The 19845-nt window shown below is 65.3% G+C and overlaps 4 protein-coding genes across 12 annotated transcripts; 3 read left to right on the top strand and 1 right to left on the bottom strand.

Moving 5' to 3' along the window:
* The first annotated feature begins 167 nt into the window (after positions 1-167).
* On the top strand, positions 168-4639 carry SLC34A3 (solute carrier family 34 member 3). The gene is made up of 12 exons (XM_065878736.1): positions 168-255; positions 532-621; positions 1004-1132; positions 1214-1357; positions 1434-1545; positions 1617-1812; positions 2015-2104; positions 2201-2288; positions 2367-2534; positions 2607-2723; positions 2797-2921; positions 4175-4639. The coding sequence occupies exons 1-12, from the start codon at positions 168-170 to the stop codon at positions 4637-4639; spliced, it is 1812 nt and encodes a 603-aa protein (XP_065734808.1).
* Positions 4640-8987: 4348 nt separating this feature from the next.
* Positions 8988-11358, top strand: TUBB4B (tubulin beta 4B class IVb). Of its 9 annotated transcripts, none has more exons than XM_065878470.1 (5): positions 8988-9044; positions 9327-9435; positions 9513-9623; positions 10150-10757; positions 11103-11210. In XM_065878470.1, the coding sequence occupies exons 1-5, from the start codon at positions 8988-8990 to the stop codon at positions 11208-11210; spliced, it is 993 nt and encodes a 330-aa protein (XP_065734542.1). The 9 variants fall into 9 exon arrangements, with proteins under 9 accessions (XP_065734542.1, XP_065734535.1, XP_065734540.1 ...); XM_065878463.1 differs by having other exon boundaries at positions 10150-10303; positions 10376-11210; XM_065878468.1 differs by having other exon boundaries at positions 10150-10273; positions 10511-11210.
* CIMIP2A (ciliary microtubule inner protein 2A) lies at positions 11353-14874 on the bottom strand. Its single transcript, XM_065878471.1, has 7 exons — positions 14819-14874; positions 13192-13406; positions 12844-13106; positions 12621-12747; positions 12274-12368; positions 11863-11980; positions 11353-11441 (listed from the first exon to the last, which is right to left on the bottom strand). Exons 1-7 carry the CDS (start codon positions 14872-14874, stop codon positions 11353-11355), a joined length of 963 nt encoding a protein of 320 aa, XP_065734543.1.
* Positions 14875-16898: 2024 nt separating this feature from the next.
* On the top strand, positions 16899-19187 carry STPG3 (sperm-tail PG-rich repeat containing 3). Its single transcript, XM_065879997.1, is given in 9 exon segments — positions 16899-17005; positions 17226-17419; positions 17514-17596; positions 17674-17695; positions 17698-17842; positions 17914-17951; positions 18039-18103; positions 18105-18179; positions 19101-19187. Coding segments are annotated over 9 exon segments (816 nt in total).
* Positions 19188-19845: the final 658 nt, after the last annotated feature.

A 19845-nucleotide genomic window follows, 5' to 3' on the forward strand; every position in this document is an offset into this window, starting at 1 on the left:
AAGGGGACAGTCACCAAGGCCAACGGCGGGTAGGAAGGGAGGACAGCGGTGAGGTCTCAGGCCAGGGGACCCCAAGACCTGGCGGGCAGGGGGAGGAGCTGTGTCTGAACTGCCCTTCCCCCCAGCAGATCTAGATTTGGGCCTGGGCCTGTCCCTGCCCAAAATCCATGCCGACTTCCCTCACCTGCGCCCAGGACCCTCCTGCCACTCTGGACACCACAGTTGGCCTGGTGGACCAGAGGCTGGGAAATGCAGGTACCAGGAGCCCCAGGGTCCCGGAGCCTCGGCCTGCCTCCCTGCCCACCCACCTGGCCTCTGACCCATTGCTCTGGGGAAGCTGGGAGAGGGGCTCCAGCCCATCCGTCCCCAGGAGAGCCCAGGGGCCGGAACAGTTAGGGGCCCCCCTCCTTCCCATTCTTGCCCCTCACCCCAAGCTCCTGTGCCGCAGTCCCCCCAACCCCTTTGGGCGCCACCTAAAGGTGTCCAGGAAACAGCTAGGTTCCCGGTCCTACCTGACCCTGACCCCTGCAGGGACCTGCGGTTCTGCCCCCATCTTGGAAGATGGGGATGTGGACCCCTGGGCCCTCCCTCAGCTAAAGGACACTGGCCAGTCCTGGAAAGGTAGGTCTGGAGATGCTGGGTAACTGGACAAACGAGGCTCGGACTTGCCAGGGTGTGAGCGTGAGAGGGTTCTTGGGGAGAGCAAGGAGGGGGTTTGCCCCAACGGGCCCCATGGAAACCCACCACGCAGACCACCGCCACGGCACCCTGGTCCCTCAGTTCAACGGCCTGCCTGCCCACCTGCCCCCCCCCCCCTCCTGAGGGCAGTGAGGCTCCCCAGAGGCCCTAAGGGGCTGTCTGCTTGGCCACTCTGCAAAGGAACAGAGGAGAGGGACCCTGGCCCTGTGCTGGGAGTGGGGAGAAGAGAAAGGGGCCTGGAAGGGGAGCCGGGGTGGGGGCAGGGTGGGGACTGGCTGAGGACAGCCCTGCCCTCTGTCCTCAGAGCTCAGCATGGCCAGCAGGGTGCTCCAGGGGGCTGCTGGCTTCCTCAAGGTCTGTGGGCTCCTGGGCAGCCTCTACCTCTTCATCTGCTCCCTGGACATCCTCAGCTCTGCCTTCCAGCTGCTAGGCAGTGAGTGACCGGCTAGGTGGCTGGGGGTGGGGCAGCCAGCCAACCCTCCCCAGCCTCAGGGCACCTGTCTCCCGGGCGTAGGCAAAGTAGCTGGAGACATCTTCAAGGACAACGTGGTGCTGTCCAACCCTGTGGCTGGACTGGTCATCGGCGTGCTGGGCACGGTCCTCGTGCAGAGCTCCAGCACGTCCTCCTCCATCGTGATCAGCATGGTGGCCTCCAAGCGTGAGTGCCCCCCTCCCCTCCCCCAGGATGGTGGTGGCGGGGTGAGGGGCGAGAGGCTGATGCAGCATCCCTACAGTGCTGACCGTGCGGGCATCTGTGCCCGTCATCATGGGCGTCAACGTGGGCACATCCGTCACCAGCACCCTGGTCTCGATGGCACAGTCGGGGGACCGGGACGCGTTTCGGAGGTGAGTGAGGTGCAGGGGAGGGCAGGGGCTGCGGCTGGGGCTTCCGACCACCCAACTCCGTGTGGCCTCAGGGCCTTCGGCGGCTCAGCCGTGCACGGCGTCTTCAACTGGCTCACGGCGCTGACCCTGCTGCCGCTGGAGAGCGCTGCGGCCCCCCTGGAGAGGCTCAGCGCACTGGCCCTGGGCGCTGCCAGCCTGCAGCCCGGGGGGCACGCGCCTGACATCCTCAAGGTGCTGACACAGCCGCTCACACGCCTCATCGTGCAGGTGAGGCCAGCCGCTGCTTCCGGCAGGACCCACACGCCAGGCGTGGCGGGGCGGGGTTTCTTGGGGAGGTGGCGACAGACAGCCGAGGCAGATGTGGGCAGGGCGTCGTCGGCTGGGGGAAGAGAGAGCACACTGGGCCGGGCTGTGGTCCTCTGAGCCCCCGGGGAGTCCAACACCAGACCCAGACTCCTCTGTCCCCCAGCTGGACGCTGATGTCATTACGGGCAGCGGCACAGGCAACGCTACCAACAGTAGCCTCATTAAGCGACGGTGTGGCACCGAGGTGCAGACGGTGAGGTGCCTTGGACCCCTGAACTCCGACCCACTGAATTAGCCGGTCCTGGCTACTCTGAGCCTGTCCTGAGCCCAACCCGCCTTGCCTCCCCAGACTGCAGGGAACAGCAGCACCTGTGCGGCGGCCACTGGCGGCCCCTGCCCTGCGAGGAACAGCTCTGCCACCGAGCAGCAGCTTCCCTGTGAGGCCCGGCGCCCGCCCCAGCCCCCGCCCACCCCGCGCGCCGGCCGCAGCTCACCCACCCCCGCCCTGCCACCAGGCCGCCACCTGTTCGAGGGCACAGCGCTCGCGGACCTGGCTGTGGGCTTCATCCTGCTGGCTGCCTCCCTGCTCGTGCTCTGTGCCTGCCTCGCCCTAATCGTCAAGCTGCTCAGCTCCACTCTGCGGGGCCGCGTGGGCCAGGCCGTGAGCACCGTCGTCAACGCTGGTGGGCCTCGGGGAGGCGGTGAGGGTGGCGGCAAGGAGGCCCGACTGGGGGTGACCGGCTCCCCCTCCGCAGACTTCCCCTCCCCATTCGGCTGGCTCAGCGGCTACCTGGCCATCCTCGTGGGGGCCGGCCTGACCTTCGCGCTCCAGAGCAGCAGCGTCTTCACTGCGGCCGTCGTGCCGCTCATGGGTGAGCACAACGGGTGGCACCTGACCGAGGGGGCAGGGGGTGCGGGGCCCGTGATGACCCCTGGCTCCCCCAGGGGTCCGGGTAATCAGCCTGGAGCGGGCGTACCCCCTCTTCCTGGGCTCCAACATCGGCACCACCACCACGGCCCTGCTGGCTGCCCTGGCCAGCCCTTCGGATATGCTGATCAGCGCCGTCCAGGTACCACCCTCCGCACCCCTCCCCTGCCCCCAAGCCCCTCCCACTCCCAACACAGGCCTGGGGCTTGCGCTCAGGCTCAGCCCCCTCCTGTCCAGCCCTGTGGGCTGGAGGCGGCAGGCCTGCCCTGGGGCCTCAGGCTCCAGCTCTCCTGGGCCCCACCTCTGGCTGCCTGCTCAAACCTGCAGCCTCGTCATCTTCCGGGACCCCAGGGGCCCTGTGGGCATTTCTCAGAGTCCCAGGCCTTCTTCTCTTCTCCTGCAGCCTTATCATTTCCAGGACCCTGTAGTCCCAGGGTGCCTTCTCCTCCCCTCCAGCTGGCAGCTCCCCCAACCTCTCCTGAGGGACCACTGCATACTGCTGGCTGTGTCCCTTTGAGGCCTCCTGGCCCTCGGAGGCCTCAAGCCCCTCTATGCCAACGCCTCTAGGATGTCCCCCACCCCCAGGCACCTAAACCCCACAGGCCCCTACGTGGACGACTCACCGTCTTCCTCCGTGCACCCTTGGCCGGTCACAACTCTGCCTCCGGGACGCCTCCCCCAGCTGCGCACCCCACGCCCAGTCCCATTCAGTCCTGCGGATCCTCTCCAGATCATCCCCTGTGCTCCACTCCTTCTGTCCCAGCACCCTAACAGGTGCAGCTCCTGAAAGCCTGGATCTTGCTGGGCTGCTGCCCACAAGAAGAGATGAACCCCAGCCCTCCCCGACTCCCACCTGCTCTCTTGCCTTGGCTCTTTGTCCATTTGGAACCTCCCAGTGCAGGGCCCTGATCCACCCCCTCCAGGAAGCCCTCCGGACTGCACCCACCACACCGACTCCTCGACTTCTTCAGCAACCCCTGGAGGGAGTTGTGTTCTCTCCACGTGTGGCCCTGCAACTCCTCCTCACAGGAGCCAGGCCAGAGCCCAGGGCTGGGTGGCCAAACCTGCTCAGGGATGACATGAGCGGGGTCACCGTGAACGACGCGTTGGCAAGCTAAGCCAGCTCAGGGGAAGGTCGAATCCACGGGGTCATCACAGATGCAGTTACCACACGGGGATGCCGTACTAGGGCCCCGACCCTCAAAGTGCTGGGGGGTGCAGGAAGAGCGGGCCCAACACAGCTGGCCAGAATTTGCCCTCCCAGGCTGCCGTCTCGGCTGACAAGCGGGACCCCAAACTGCCTTTGGGCTTAGTGCCCTTTCTGCCAAGAAAGGGAGGGGCAGGCGTCCTGGGGAGCCCAGGCTCCTGAACCCTGCCTGCCCTCCCTCCCTCCAGGTCGCCCTCATCCACTTCTTCTTCAACCTGGCTGGCATCCTGTTGTGGTACGTGGTGCCCGCCCTCCGGCTGCCCATCCCACTGGCCAGGCGCTTCGGGGACCTGACTGCCCGCTACCGCTGGGTGGCCGTCGCCTACCTGCTGCTCAGCTTCTTGCTGCTGCCGCTGGCCGCCTGCGGGCTCTCCCTGGCGGGGAGCACAGTGCTGGCTGCAGTTGGGGGGCCCCTGCTTGTGCTGGTACTCCTCATCATCCTGGTCGCCATCCTGCAGCGGCACCGGCCAGCCTGGCTGCCCCGCCGCCTGCGCTCCTGGGCCTGGCTGCCCCTATGGCTCCGTTCTCTGGAGCCCTGGGACCGCCTGGTGAGCCGCTGCTGCCCCTGCAAGGCCTGCAGCCCCCCTCAGGCTGCGGCCAAGGAGGCCCACTGCTATGAGAACCCCGAGGTCCTGGCCTCCCAGCAGTTGTGAAGAGCGGACGCCCCCACCCCCGTTGACCTCTGGGTGCCCTGAGGGATCCTAGTGGCTGCGGACATCTGCATCACCTGCATCACCTTCTTTGCAAATAAACAAGCCTGTACCCAGGTGTGGGTGGTCTTCTCTCCCCAACCCCAGGCTGCGTGGGCAGGGCCCCACCCGCCTCCATAGGGAGCTGGGAGTGGGGCAGCGCCGTTGCTGCCCCCAGCGGACACCAGGGGCCCGCATTGAGCCCTCGTGGGAGCTGGCCTTCCCCGGAGGTGCGGCTACACAGCTGATCCCCGAGGCCCAAGCTGTGACTCTGTTTCTCTCCGCGGCCACTGGGGACAGAAGGCCCTAAGTAGTGGCCAATCCAGAGCGTAGAGACTTCCCGCAGCAAGAAGCTCAGGGTCCAGGGAGGCTGAAAGCGGCCGGGGCCTTCCCTGTGGGTACAGGAGGGAAAGGGCGACCGGCTCCCACGCACCGCCGCCGCGGAGGACGCGCGCGGGCAGCTCCTGCGCCGTCCAGCCCCCCCTGTCGGCGGTCGGGCTGGAGGACGTCACGTGGCCGCGGCAGAGCCCCGAGTTCCGCAGGTGCGTCGGGGCGTGGGGAGGGGACAAGCAGGACCGGGTGGCCCCAAGGCGCCCTACTCCTCTCCGTCCCCGTTCTGCCTCTATCTCTCTTTCCGCAGAGCGTGGCGCACGCGCTGCAGAGCACGGGGCTGCGGGGTGGCGCGTGGCCGGAGCGGAGCGGGGCGGAGCGGGGCGGGGCGGGGGGGAGGCCCTGCGGAGAGGGGAGTGGGCGGGCGCGGGGCCGCGGGCGGCGGCGCGGGGGTGGGGCGGAGCGCGGGGCAGGCGAGCCAGTGCGCGGTTTCCCGGGTCCGCCGGCCTACAGTTGGCCGGCCGCCAGGGGCGCTACCCTGCCGGCCTGGGCAAAGGGGGTGCTCAGTGCCCCTCACCCCAGGAAGTGGGTCCTGCCCGCGACGCCCGGCGCCGCTCGCATCTGGAGGCCCCCACCTACGCGAAACACCTCGGCCGCGAGGCGGTCGAAGGCCTCTGGGCCAGGTGCCCACCTGGGGGTGGAGCGTGCGGGAGCGGGCCGCCCCCGCCCGCCCCCTGCTCCTCCCCGCAGCGCAGCGGGTTTCCACACAGGACCGCTTTTGTCTGGCGGCCGGGCGGTAACCGGACACCCCTCCAGCCCGGGGCTGCCCACAACCCCAGCCCGACCTCATGCCTCCGCCCTGAGAGGAGGGCATTGGTGGATCACGTGTCCCGGCACAAGTCGCGCACGGAGAGGGGCGCGCACGCGCAGACCTGCGGGCCGCTCGGGGTCTGGTTTGCCCCGTTAGCTGCTGCGGCCAGTCACCGCCTCCCGGTCCGTGGATGCTACCCTGATGGGGGCACCTTCCTTCCCTGGCCCCCACGTTTGCCTAACCAAACCCGGGGGGACAGGTGTGAATCGTCAGGAAGATGAGACCAGGGGACCCCGGGACCAATTATTGTCCAGGATCATGTCCTTTCACTTCTCAGGTCTCTCCGCCCCACTCCGTGTCCCCTAGTCCCTCTCAGCCCCTCCAGGTCTCCTGTCCCCCCCAACACGCTCCTGGGTCTCCTGAGCCTGGGGCTCACCCTGGCCTCGGAAGGAGCTAGTCACACGTTCTGAGAGCCATAGGGGCCTCACGGGAACAAGACCCTTGGGGCAGGCTCATTACCCCCTTTTGGCTTCCCCCCACTTTTGTAACCTCAGGACACACTTGTGGTTCTGACATCAACCTCACTCTCATGGAAGTCCCCTGAGGAGGGACTGGGCCTGGCTGCTTCCCTGGGGACATGGAGGGGGCAGCTCCCCCTCCCCATGGTGGGAAGGCAGTGAGAGGGGAAGAAAGTACCCCATGCACCTCTCCTTCCGGGGGCGGGTGAGGCCGCCCACAAAGGCTGACTACTGGGTCCTTTGAGGCCGTGAACGACTGTCTGCCTGCTGCTCCTGCCTGGCGGTAACGCACCCTCCCGCTGGGACCATGGCCACCGGTAAACAGAGCCGTCGTTGTGGATGCCTCCGACAGCTGCAGGCTGGGGCAGGAGGGCCAGGCGCCTAGCACTCCCACAGCCCCTGCCCACTCTGCCCTGCGTCCCACTGGGCCACAGAGTTGCACTGGGCCCAGACCGGCCCCCCAGCCCAACCTCTCCACCCTGCAGCAGGAACACCCTTGGCTGAGGGTGGGGACCTGCAGGGCTTACCCCCGCCAGCCCTGGGCAGCAGTGGCAACTGTGGTCCTTGGCCGAGGGCCACGGGGAGCTTCCTGCTGTCTTGTTCCCAGTGTTCACTTTGGGAGGGCAAGGCGGACAACCTGGTGCCACGGGGGGCTCTGGGGCTCACACCTGGGTGGGAGACACAACTTCTATTTTGTTACCTGTAAAGTAGGGGGGCCATGCCAAACTCCCAGCCCTGTGTGCACTGGTCACAGGAAACAGGGACCTTCGCCAGTGGGGATCTCAGCCAAGGGTGGGGGGCAAGGAGAGAAGGCTTTGACAAACATCTCAAAGAGCGCTGCTCACTGGCTCGCTTGGAGGAAAATCTGAGCTTCTCCCTTGCTCACCAGTTTGTGGGTTTGTGACAACTCAATGCTACCAGGCCACAGAGCCTCCCTGATGCAGGGCCAGGGCCTTGCAGACTGCTGCTTGGGCAGCTAAGCCACTTTGCAGGACACCGTGAGAACCCCGGATGCCAGGCAGTGACCCTGCACACCCCACATGCCACTGCCTGTGGCCAGCAGAAGCCGGGCCCACCTTCCTGGACTGGCATGGAGGAGGGGACTGACCAGCACTTTGACATGCTGACTCACCCTCCAGGTCAGGACTGCAGCTGCAGACCACTCTCAGGGGATGCAAAGGCTAATCTCTATGCCAGCATGCTGCTTGCCCCAACAATTCCATCCACAGATTAAGTATAGCATAACGTGTCCTAACGCTGCAGTATACCCTGATACCGTAGTGTCATGTATTACACGGTGAAGAGGGAAGCGCATTCTCTTTAGGTAGAAATAAACAGGTATTGACCCCAACACCCTTGGGTTGGTGAGCAAAGGAGGGTAAGAACCGCACTGAGAAAACCAGAATCTAGAGAGGACCCAGTGGCCACGGCAATGGAGGCTGTCCAGGGCAGACCCAAGGTCGTAATTCCCGGTTTCTTAAATGTTATGCAAATATAATGCAAGTGTACTGTTTGTAAAAGGATTGATTAAAGGTGTGACCACGTGTAATTTAACTGTTTTTCCTTCATAAATTTTTTTTCCCCCCAAACAAAAATCAAGGACGAGTAAAAACATTTGTCCACCCAGGTGTACTGGTCCGTGGTTGCCCAGAGGCCTGGGCGCTGCCCTCGTCTCCACGCAGTTCTGTTCTCTCCTGGGGCCAAGGCCTCAAGGCAACGGGCGCAGGGCCAGAGCGGTCTCCACAACAAGCCGCTGCCAGGCAGGGCCCCCTCCCGCCCTGCCCTGCCCTCCTCTCCCCTCCCTGCCCCACCGGGCCCACTTCTCCCCTCCTCTGCCCCCTCTCCCCGGGCCCGGCGCAGCGGCCCCACGTGCTCCCCCACCTGCCCGCGACGGGTGCGGACCAAGGAGGGGGAGCAGGGAGCCACAAGGCCTCCGCCGCTCTGGCGGGGAGGGCCCGACTCCACCGACACACCCGCCCCGCCGCCCCTTGGCCCCTGAGCCCCGTATGTCTCTGCTATGAACGGCTCCGCGCCCCTCCTCGGCTCGGAGACCCCGCAACCTGCGCTCGGCCGCCCTCGACAGGGCGCAAGGCGGGCCCGGGCTTAAGCGCTCGCCCACGGGGTGCGCCCCGCCTACCTTCCCCGGGCCTCGGGCCGGCCCTCCCCCGCCCTCCCCGCTTGGCCCCTCCCGAGCCCGCGCCCCAGCCCGCGTGGGTCCCCGCGGCACTGCGGCGGTTACCAGGACGCTGGCCCAGCGTAGCCAATAGCGCCGGCCTGTCGGCGTGCTCTCCGGAGCCAACCAATGAAAGAACAAATCAATCATTTGAAACACCCAATGGACAGAGCATCGCAGAGCGAAGGGGGGTATTTTGATAGAGAGAGCAGAGGCCGCGGCGGACCAATAAAAGGCCAAAGGCGTTGGGAAGGCGGGCGTTAGGCGGATCGATTGACGGAGCTGAAGCCAATCAAGTGAGGACGCTTGCTAGCCTCGCTCTGGAAACCCAATACGAGGCTGGCGGGGGCGGGCGCGGCGGCTATATAAGCACCGGCGGCGAGTCAGTTGTAGCCCTCTGCGCGCCAGCTCTTCGGCTCTCGCTCCTAGTCTGCCAGTGCTGCTGCTGCTGCCGCCGACGCCGCCGACGCCGCCGACGCCATGAGGGAGATAGTGCACCTGCAGGCCGGCCAGTGCGGCAACCAAATCGGCGCAAAGGTGAGCGGGGGCGTCGGGGCCGGCGCAGGTCTTCCGGGCGGGGCGCGCGGGCGGCGGGAAAGATGGCGGCAGCGGGCGGGCGGCGGCGGCCCCGCATTGCGGCCCTGCGCGGCGCCCGAACCGGAGTCGGGGCGGGGGCGGCAGCGAGGGCCCTTGGGGACGGCCCGGCGGCGGCGGCGGCGGCGGCGGGGGAGGGGAGGGCCGCGCCGTCCGGGGCGGGGCCGGCTCCGCGCACCTCAGGCGTGACTCAGCCCCAGCCCGGCCGGCTCGCGTCTCCCGCAGTTTTGGGAGGTGATCAGCGATGAGCATGGCATCGATCCTACCGGCACCTACCACGGGGACAGCGACCTGCAGCTGGAGCGGATCAACGTGTACTACAACGAGGCCACGGGTGAGACCCCCGCGCCCTTTCCCCACCCCCCTGCCGCCCCGCGGCCCTCCCGTCGCTGACGCCCTCCCGCCCCGCAGGTGGCAAGTACGTGCCCCGCGCCGTGCTCGTGGATCTGGAGCCGGGCACCATGGACTCCGTGCGCTCGGGGCCCTTCGGGCAGATATTCAGGCCGGACAACTTCGTCTTCGGTGAGCTGCAGGTCGGGCTGGGGGGTGGCTTGATAGCCAGGGCGCCTCATAGGTCAGGGGGTGCCCGAGGTCGTCACTTTTAGGACCGCAGAGCCGAGGTCCTGATTCGCTCTACACTCCCCGTAGAAGCGGGGTTCAAGGACACTCCTTCCTTCTCGAGTCACTCAATCCCCTGTCCTAAAGCGGCTTTGGGGGGAAGGCCCAGCTGTCCGCACGCACGGAAGGAGCAGGCAGATGTAATCTGCTAGCCGTGCAGGCTGAGTCAGAGGCGTGGCAGTTCGTCTGCCCTTGGGAATTGGCGGAGGCTGCCCGTGGGAGCAGCTGGCTTGTCGTTCAACTACTTTAGCTTGAACTCTTTATTTCTAATCGGGGACGTCGTTGCGTTATCTGTCTGGGGGTCCACCTGCTGTACCTGCGGGGTGGGGGAGGGGTGTCACCTCACGCCGTGTCATCTGGCCTTTTGGCACGGGTGACCAGTGGTGACCACATGCCTGGCCGAAGAGCGACTGGCTGCTCTCCTTTGCAGGTCAGAGCGGTGCCGGGAACAACTGGGCCAAGGGGCACTACACAGAAGGTGCGGAGCTGGTGGACTCGGTGCTGGATGTTGTGAGGAAGGAAGCGGAGAGCTGCGACTGCCTGCAGGGCTTCCAGCTGACCCACTCGCTGGGGGGCGGCACCGGGTCCGGGATGGGCACCCTTCTCATCAGCAAGATCCGCGAGGAGTACCCAGACAGAATCATGAACACCTTCAGCGTGGTGCCCTCGCCCAAGGTATCGGACACCGTGGTGGAGCCCTACAACGCCACCCTCTCTGTCCACCAGCTCGTAGAAAACACAGACGAGACCTACTGCATTGATAACGAGGCTCTCTATGACATCTGCTTCAGAACCCTGAAGTTGACCACGCCCACCTATGGTGACCTGAACCACCTGGTGTCGGCCACCATGAGTGGGGTCACCACCTGCCTGCGCTTCCCAGGCCAGCTCAATGCTGACCTGCGAAAGCTGGCTGTCAATATGGTCCCCTTCCCCCGTCTGCACTTCTTCATGCCCGGCTTCGCCCCACTGACCAGCCGGGGCAGCCAGCAGTACCGGGCGCTGACGGTGCCCGAGCTCACCCAGCAGATGTTTGATGCCAAGAACATGATGGCGGCCTGTGACCCCCGCCATGGCCGCTACCTGACCGTGGCCGCCGTGTTCCGGGGCCGCATGTCCATGAAGGAGGTGGACGAGCAGATGCTCAACGTGCAGAACAAGAACAGCAGCTATTTCGTCGAGTGGATCCCCAACAACGTGAAAACAGCCGTTTGTGACATCCCACCCCGGGGGCTAAAAATGTCCGCCACCTTCATCGGCAACAGCACGGCCATCCAGGAGCTGTTCAAGCGCATCTCGGAGCAGTTCACGGCCATGTTCCGCCGCAAGGCCTTCCTGCACTGGTACACGGGCGAGGGCATGGACGAGATGGAGTTCACCGAGGCCGAGAGCAACATGAACGACCTGGTGTCCGAGTACCAGCAGTACCAGGACGCCACGGCCGAGGAGGAGGGGGAGTTTGAGGAGGAGGCCGAGGAGGAGGTGGCCTAGGGCTGCGGTACCGGGTGAGGCGTGGGAGCTGTGGGAACTCTTTATTCACTCAGCCTGTTCTCTATAGCCCCGTCTTTCCGTGTGTGTGTGTTCTTCTTGTCTTGACATCACGTGCCGTACAGGTACCATCATTAAAGCGTTTTCATAGTGTGTGGCTGCGCCTCTCCAGTTCCTCCCGACAGGCCTTGCGGGTGCTGTTGCCAAACGTCAGTGCGTAGTTGTCCTGCATGGCTGCGAGGGGCACCGCTGCAGCTGAGCGGACTCGCCACGTGCGCGGGGTGAGCACACGAGTGGCTGCTGGAGGGGTCGGCTCGGCCTGCGAACACGCAGCCTCCTGGGAGCTTGGGGCTGCCCTGGGTCCCTGCCTCCTGAAGGCGGGTCTGGCCTGTGCACAGGAAACCTCTAGAAGGCCAGCGTGGTCTGCGGGCGGCTGGCCTCTGTCTGACTTTTAGCGTCAGGGCTGTGAAACCCTCGTACACTGGGGAAGAGGGGACGTCGGGTAGTCCTGCCCCAAGGGAATCGTGTGGTCACACGGCTGGCCTTCTGCCTGAGGTTCAGCACGGGTAAGGGGGCCCAGCCCCGGACGCCTCCCCACAGCGACCTGTCGCCGTGACCTTGTCTGGGATGGGGGCGGGGAGCCTACTGCACTCACCGGGTATGAACCCCATGTAGAAAGGTATCAGGCCTTGGCTGCTGTAGATGGTGCTGCTAGGCCACTGCGTTCTGGGCAGCCTCTCGCCCAGGGCACGGGAGGGATTTCTGAGCAGGAACTGCGGAAACAGGCAGGCGTTGGCATGTGCTGCCGCCCCCAGCTGGTAACCGGTGAGCAGAATGTCCCGGTGGGTGCAAGGCTGATATTCTCCTGGGAATGAGTGGCTCAGGGTCTTTTCCCCTCTGTCCCCAACACTCCGGGGCGGAGAGCCAAGACCTAGTCAGAAAGACGTTTGGGGGGCAGGGGCGGGCGGAGGGGGAGCAGCCTCTTTGGGCCAGGCAGAGTCCCCTCCCTCCAGGGAGGCCAGAGCGTGGAGACCTCTGTGCTCGCCCAGGGATGGTGTCCACATACCTGGCTCTTGTCAAACTCCTCCGTGGCCTGTGCGACCCCATCGCGAAAATTCATCCCTATCACCCAGGCAAACCGAGGGACAAAGCCAGCATAACCTGGGGAAGGAGGAGCCAGGGCCCTGCTCCCGATCCTGCCCATCTGCCCCCGCCCGGGCACTCGCGCCTGCTCCCGGGGGGTTAGGGGAGTCTGTCTGGCCTCCTCTCTCCCCCTAGACAGACAGGAATGGGTCAGCAGGAGCTCCCAGTCTCGGGGAGGGCCCTCGGGCAGCCTCACTTGCTCTCCCCAGGTCCTGCCTGGGCCCTCGGAGCCTTGTGGGTGCGTGTCGTGCCCAGGCCCCAGGCACCCACCTGAGATGGCCTTGCGCTGGATCAGGTCGGTGTGGTCCATCTGGGGCGGCCTGTGGAAGCTGCCCACATGTAGTGTCTCCCGCTGGTGGGCTGGGGCCGGGCACTCTTCCCTCCTGCAGGGGCACAGCTGGAATGGGGAGGGGCAAGTCAGCACGCCAGCCCCCACCGGGCTCTGGCTGTGGTGAGGCTTGATCTCAGTGCTCCCAGTGTGTCTCTCAGTTACCTGGTACTGCGTGGGGGCCTCACGGGCAGGGGTGGCGCTCATCCAGGCCTCTTCCCCTAATGCCAACCGCAGGCCCGGGTGTCCAAGGTCCCTGGAGTCCCCCTTCCTGCCCGGTGGGCAGGGAGGGTAGGGAGGGTAGGGCATGAAGCCTGCAGGCAGTGGGACTTGCCTGGATACATTCTCTCCTCCCGGCGGCCCCTGGGCATCCACCTCCTGGGGTGGGAACCGGCCCAGGATCTCACAGTTCCTGTAGGGCTTCAGACCTGTATGGACAGGGCAGCCTTGAGCCACAGCGGGCATGGGGGCGTCCCCGGGGCTGCAGGGCCGGTGGGCGGGCAGCGACTTAACTGGTGTACTGGGAGACGTAGGGCTCTATCAGTTCACGGCAGGGCGTAAACGGTGGCTTGGACTTGCTGAAGTCCTCGATGGACTTGGGCTTGGCTATGGGGGACAGCACGGAGCACGGGCTCTTCGGCACGCTGGCGTCCGTGAGCAGCTGCGCCGTGGTGCGCCCATAGGTGTTCCCCACCTGGTAGCGCAGCTGCGGGTAGAAGCCGGCATAGCTGTGGAGGAGAGAGGAGCCGGTGTGGACCCAGCCTACTGGCCACGGGCAAGATCCGCGACCCGCCTACAGAATGGGGTCACAGCAGTACCTGCCGTCCGGGGCTCTTGGGGCTTGAATGGGCAGCACAGGCCAAGCACCGAGAACAGGGCTGGCCCACGGGAGGGGAGCTCTGTCATCACCACCATCGGGGGTCCCATCCACCCAGCCATCTTTCAACAGCAAGGGTCTTAAAGATGAGGCAACGGGGAGCTCTGCCCCCCGAAAGCATTGCAGGGGTGGTCTGAGACACAGGGCAGCCCATTGTACACGAGTCGGTCCCGCCAGGAAGGTATGGTGGGCATTGGGCCCGGATGGTGGCCACCCGGGAGGCTGGCGGGAGGTGGCACTTGAGCTGAGCGTCACTGAGGCCCGTGGGGAAGTGGTGTGGGCGCCACGGCTAAGCCCTGAGGGCGTCCACTGCTGCCCGGGGCCCGTGTAACGCCCAAGGAGGGTGCGTTGCTTTCCTCTTAGGAGCTGCCCGAGAGAATGCAGGTTTGCCAGTCAGTTGCGCGAGGCTGGGGCTGAAGGTGAGAGCCCCTGCAGTGTCACCGGAGTTGGGTCTGGTTCTTCCCGGCCTTTTCCTCGTGCGTGGTCTGAGCGTGTGCTGGTGTGCACGCACGCTCTGGAGGCCTGTTTCTATTCTTATTTATCAGATTGTGCCACACAGCACGCAGGACCTCGGTTCCCTGACCAGGATCCCACCCGTGGCCCTTGCAGTGGACGCTCAGAGTCTTAAACGCTGGACGGCCAGGGAAGTCCCCCGTTTCTGTTGTTGGCATGCGGGACACCTAGCAAGGTGGCCTGGCATCGGTGCCCATCAGTTTACTCCACATGCTCCTCTCCTCTTTAGGTTTTTAATTTTTTTTTTTTTCCGGCCGCGCGGCATGCAGGAACTTAGTTCCCCAGCCAGGAATCGAACCCGTGCCCCCTGCGGTGGAAGTGCAGAGTCCTAACCACTGGACCGCCAGGGAATCCCCAGTTCATCTCCTCTTTAAAGCGCGGAGTGCTCTATGGAAGGAGAGGCCCGCCTCCCCAGCTGTCCTCCCCAGCTGTCGCGCTGTCCCCAGTTTCTGCTCTCGACAGACGTGCTGGCCACCTGAGACGGCTGCTCCAGCAGGGCAGGTTGGCCGGTCCCTCTTGAGCCCACCCCAGCCCTCCCGCCTGGCCCCTCTGGCCCTCGGCCTCACCCCCATCTCCCTGGCCTTCCGGGTCCCCAGGCTCCTGCACAAGGGCCTCACCCTCTGGCCTCAGCTTCCTGGAGACCCGGCTCTGGGGCCCCCCTCACAGCTGAGCAGCCTTCAGCCCTTAGGCCCCGGCCTTGCTCCCCCATCCTCGGGGACCCCAGCCTCCCCGCAGGGCTCCGGCGCTTACCCAGGGATGTAGTGAGGTTCCGGCGGGAAGAGGTTGTGCTTCGGAGTAGCTGTCATCGCGCCTCAGCTCCGCCTGGGCTGCCTTCAGCCCCTCTCGTGCCTGCACCTGGCTCCATCCAGAGAGGAGTCCTTGTTGCCTGGCAACCATTGTGAAGAGGCCCGGCATTGTTGGGCAGCACCTGGGCCGGGCTCCTTCCCATTCCCGGTGAGCACTCCCGCTTTCCGGGAGGCCCGGGGAGGCGTCTCACTGAGGACAGACCTAGAGCTTGGAAAACAGGGACTGTAATTGCAGCCCAGTCGGTCCTGCTAGGTAGTGAGAGGCAGGGTTGGGTTTGAACGCTTGCTACCCGCAGGGGGCCAGTAGCCAACTGAAGGGCAGCCTCCCAGGGTGAGGCTGAGGGAGCCCCACCCCAAGCCCCCTCCTCAGATGCAAGGCCCTGGACGCTTTGGAGGCATTGCCACAAGGTTCCTGAGCCGGGGAGCTGCTGGGACTCTGTCCTGGAGGGTCTTTCCCCTGGAGCTGGGCACTATTTTCCATTTTAAAGAAATCCTGATCTGTGTGTGTGTGTGTGTGCGTGTGTGCGTGTGTGTACGGAGGACTTTCTAACCATAAAAACGAAGAAAAATATCATAAAGGCAACGATTAGCAGGTTCAAATACGTGTCAAAAAAACAGTATAAACAATACTAAAAGGCAGACGACCAACTGGGGAAAAAGTTTGCAACAAGTGTTATGTGCAGACGTGATATCAGTGGAAACAACCTTACAAAACAAGCCTATGAAAAATTAACACCCCAACAGAAAAATACATGTGAAATGTGCCTATAGTCAACGAGGGCAGAGCCTCTGTCAAACGAATGCTGATGAAACGCTGGTGCTGCAGTTCCTGACGCTCCTTTGCCAGCATGAGGACCGCCTCTAATTTGGGAGCACAAAGGCTGCACAGGCTTTGACCCACCGCTTCCACTCGGTGCGTCTGTCCTGAGGAAATGATCCATGTTTAGCTGAAGACAGGCGTGCACGTCATCCGCCATGGCGGATGGCAGTATTTGTTATAGGGAGAACTCCCAGCTGCTCACGCCCAGTGACAAGGGCTCTGACAAGCTATACCTGCATCTGTGGGTGATTATGCCCTCAGAGAACACCATGAACCACGGGAAGGGCCCCGGAGCACAGACTGGGAGCCCCCCGCCCTGATCAAAGGTGTGTTTCCTCAAGGAAGTCTCTATCTGTCTGCCTGTCCATCTGGAGCACCTCCCGAGGCCAGGCAGGGTCAGCGTCAGATGGGAGGGCTCTGGAGAGGAAGAGACGGGGGTGCGGAGGAGGAGACGTTCTTGGCCGGGCCCCGCCTGGATGAGGCCAAGGCCAGGGCTGAGCTGGTTGGCTGGTCAGCTCTGGAGGGCGCCGCAGGGCCCGGTGTGCAGATGGACTCTCGCTCAGCCGGCCTCGTCATTGTCATTCCTTTGCGTTTCAGCCTCAGCAGCCCCAGCCGTTTGTGATATCCTCCAGCCTCTGTGCCCCCAAGAAGACAGGCCTCCCCACCTCAGGCTCACCTGGGCCGCCAGGCCTGCCTCTGGGGTGGGCACGGTCCACTCAGAGCCAACCACTGTTGCTCCACTTTTCCGAGGGCTGGGTTTTCCGCGGGGCCTCCTCCTGCGCTAGGGAGTCTCCCTGGCCCCTGCACCCTACCCCCACGCCTCCTTCAGCTGGCCCTGCACAGCTAGGCGCCCCCTGGCCCCTGCCCCCTTCTCCACCCTCTGCCAGGGCCTCAGTCCTCCCCGAAGCCCTACTAGAGTGGACCCCAGCCCCCCAGGAGACCCCAGAGTCCAGGAGAGGGGAAGGGTTGGGGCAAGAAAGCGGGGAAGGGAGGAAAGGTGGCGGAGCCAGGGGTCACGGGCGTGGGGCGGCTGAGGGCCTCCTGGCCACGGCTGACCTGCCTGGCCACCTGGCAGGTCCGGGGAAGGGCACCTCCAGGGCTGCTTCCCCAGGGAGTTCCCGGCAACAGGGTGGGGCCCATGACCAGCCAGCGAGGTCACAGAGCCCCGAGATGTCCCTGGGGGAGGGAGCCAGAGACCCTGACAATGAATTTTGACCAGAAGGCGGTGAAATTCCTGGCAAATTTTCACATCAATGGAGGCGAACGCTGGACCCATGGCCCCCTGAAGCAGAAGCCACTTGTGACTTCCCAGTAACTTCCCAGGGTGCTGGGCGGGCTGCGGGGCGGGCAGCTGGCGTAGGGTGGCTATTGGCTGGGGGCATGGTGGCCCCCAGGGGTGCAAGAGCTCCAGGTGGGCCTCAGGGTGCTAACGGGCCCCTCCAGGAAGCCCGCCCACCTGCGCCCACAGCCTGAGGGAACTGTGTGAGTGAGGGCTCTGGACCCCCAGCCCCGGGCCGGTCTGGGGAGGCAGGCCGGTTGGTGGAGGCCCGCCTGGAGGACCCAGGCCCAGAGCTTGCTTCCCGCCAGGGCTGGAGCGACGCCCTCCCGTCGTGACCGATCTGGGCGTCCCGGGCCCCACCAGGTACCCGGTGCCAGATGCTTCGGCGTGAGAGTCCTCCCCACTGCCCCACTCTTCACCATGGGCTCGCATGCACCCGACCCGTGGTGTGCGCCCTCCCCGAAAGCCCCCGCTGTCCGCCCTCACCCCCGGAGTGGGACCCCGGCCGCCAGCGCCCCCATGACGCTGCCCCCATCGCAGAGGGTGGCGGCTGCAGGGCGTGGCAGACCGTGTGGTTCCCGAGCGAAAGCCCCGTCACCCAGAACGACTTCAACCGGGAGCAGGTTTGCCTGGCGGGTCCTGGGGTGGGGGTGGGGGCGGGGCCCCCGAGGGAGGGGCCTGCGGCGACTTTGACCTGCAGTGGCCCTCGCCCGCCGACTACCAGCCGCCCGGCCCGCCCGCCCGGCCTTCAGCTTCGGGGGTCGCCTTGCTCCAGGCCCCCCCGAGGCCCGAGCCCACTTGGGGATGCTGCAGGCCTGGGGTGCAGGGCCGCGGGCCCAGCCCCTCCTGCAGGCCCCTCTGTCGACGGGGTTAGCTCCATGGCCTACGACATCCTTCCCGGGTGCCGCCTGCCGGGCCCCTGCCCGTCCGCTTTCTGCAGGAGCCGCTCGCCCCTGCTGGCCTCCTGGGTGGGCTCCTGTAAGGAGGTGGGCGGGGGCGGGGGAGGGAGGTGGGCACCGGGCAGAGGGGGCGGGCGCGGTAACTGCACCCACCTTCCCTCTGCAGCCTGCACCCTGGGCCCGGCTGCCTATGGCGTGGAGGACTGCTACAACTCTCACTTCCCCTCCGCACACGGGGGTGGTCATCCAAGGCTTGCGGAGACCCAAGTGCCGCGACACTGGCCCCTTCTGCGCGCTCTCGAGCCCAGTGGGTGCAGCTGGCCCACCCAGTTAGCACGTGAATCCCTGGCCTTCCGGGCCTGGGGGCCTTCCCGGGCCTCCCTCTGGAACTCAGTGCCCCCAGCCTGGCCTTCTGACCCTCTGGGCACCCGTGATCCACCCTCCGGGCCGGCCAACCCCTCTGACCTGTGGACCCAGCCTGGAGCCCAGCCTGGAGCCCTAGCCTGGAGCCCCACCTGCCCACCCCCCTTGTTATATAGAGATGCTGTCGGTTCTTCCAAATTCTGTTCTGTGCTTGGTGGCCTTGCCTGGTGAGCTGTGCTGTAGATGTGGCCTGCAGCTAACCTGTCATGTCCGGCTTTCTCTGGCCAGGGATCCCCCTCACTTCCCCTTCAGTGCTGTCTCCTCTAGGGTGGGGTGGCCTGGGGCAGGGTGGGAGGGAGCCCTGTGGGCAGTGTGGGACACCCCCATCTAGCCGTGCCATCCAGGAGAGGGTCCGGCTGCCAGTCTACCCAAGGATCAGGCTGCTTGCCGAGCCGAGGAACTGACCGTTGCAGTGGAGGCGGGGGGCAGTCTTGAGGTAAGGTCAGCCTGCCCGGCCACCAGGTAGGGCCCAGAGGACCAGGTCGTTAGGGCCCGGCCCCCCTTCTTCCCGCACCTGCCCAAAGACCCTGTGAACTCACACGGGGCCGTGCAGGCCAAGCTGCAGCCGATAGACTCCCCAGGCTTCACTGTGCGGCCCGGCCCCTGCCCACAGCAGCAGCCTGGCCACTGGACTCCTCGTCATCATGGACCCGCCCTCCTACCCAGGGGTCGGCCCCAAGGCTGCCTCCCTGCAGGGGCCTCACCTGCAGCTTGTGGTGGCTCCTGTCTCTGCACCAATTTTCCCAGGGGTCCTCCCTGTGTCATCCAAGCCCTGGGCCAGGCCCCCTTCTCTGTCTCCTCTAAGCGCAACCCCTTCAAACAGTCACCGCTCAAGAGCTGCTCCCGCGGTGTTGGCATCATCCCTTTCCGCAGGGAAGCCAAGGACAAGTGAGTCCGAGCGTCGTGCACCTGTGACCTCCTCCAGGGCTGAGCCAGCTGGGGGTCAAGCCCCAGCACCCTCGGGAATCAGAGCAGTGGGACTGCAGACTGTTGGCACTGAGCCCGGGGCTGACCAGCTCAGGCAGCGGGCAGCAGAGACAGACCTGGGGCACTCTGGCCTTGGGAGTCTGGCCCAGCGTGGGAGGACCAGGAGCCCTCCTCCTCTCAGCTGCGCCACAAGCAATCCCAAGGTCTCAAAGCCAGGGGTGGGACCAGCAGGAAGGATGCAGCAATCCTTTGAGCTGGGCTGAGGAGGGAGGGCTTTCCGGAGGGGGCTTTCAAGGATGAGTCTGCTGGGCAGCAGGAAGGGAATTTATGGCAGAGAAAACCTCAGAAGCCAAGGCACATGAAAAGGGAGAGGGTGTGATGTTTGGTGTGGCCAAGCTTGGGAAGACCCCGGGCTGGTGGGACAGGAGGAGGTGAGCTGGAGGGATGGAAAAGCTGCAGAGGGCTGCGTGCTGGGTCCGGGGGCTTGCATGCTTGGCAGTGGAGAGCCCACGGAGGGTGCAGGGCAGGCAGTGACTGCTGCAGGCACTGTATGGGCATCTTGCACTGCAAGAGATGAGGGACACCATGGAATCCAGGGCTCACATGTGCAGCGAGTTGGGCTG

Source organism: Phocoena phocoena, chromosome 6, assembly GCF_963924675.1.
Source record: "Phocoena phocoena chromosome 6, mPhoPho1.1, whole genome shotgun sequence".
NCBI lineage: Eukaryota > Metazoa > Chordata > Mammalia > Artiodactyla > Phocoenidae > Phocoena > Phocoena phocoena.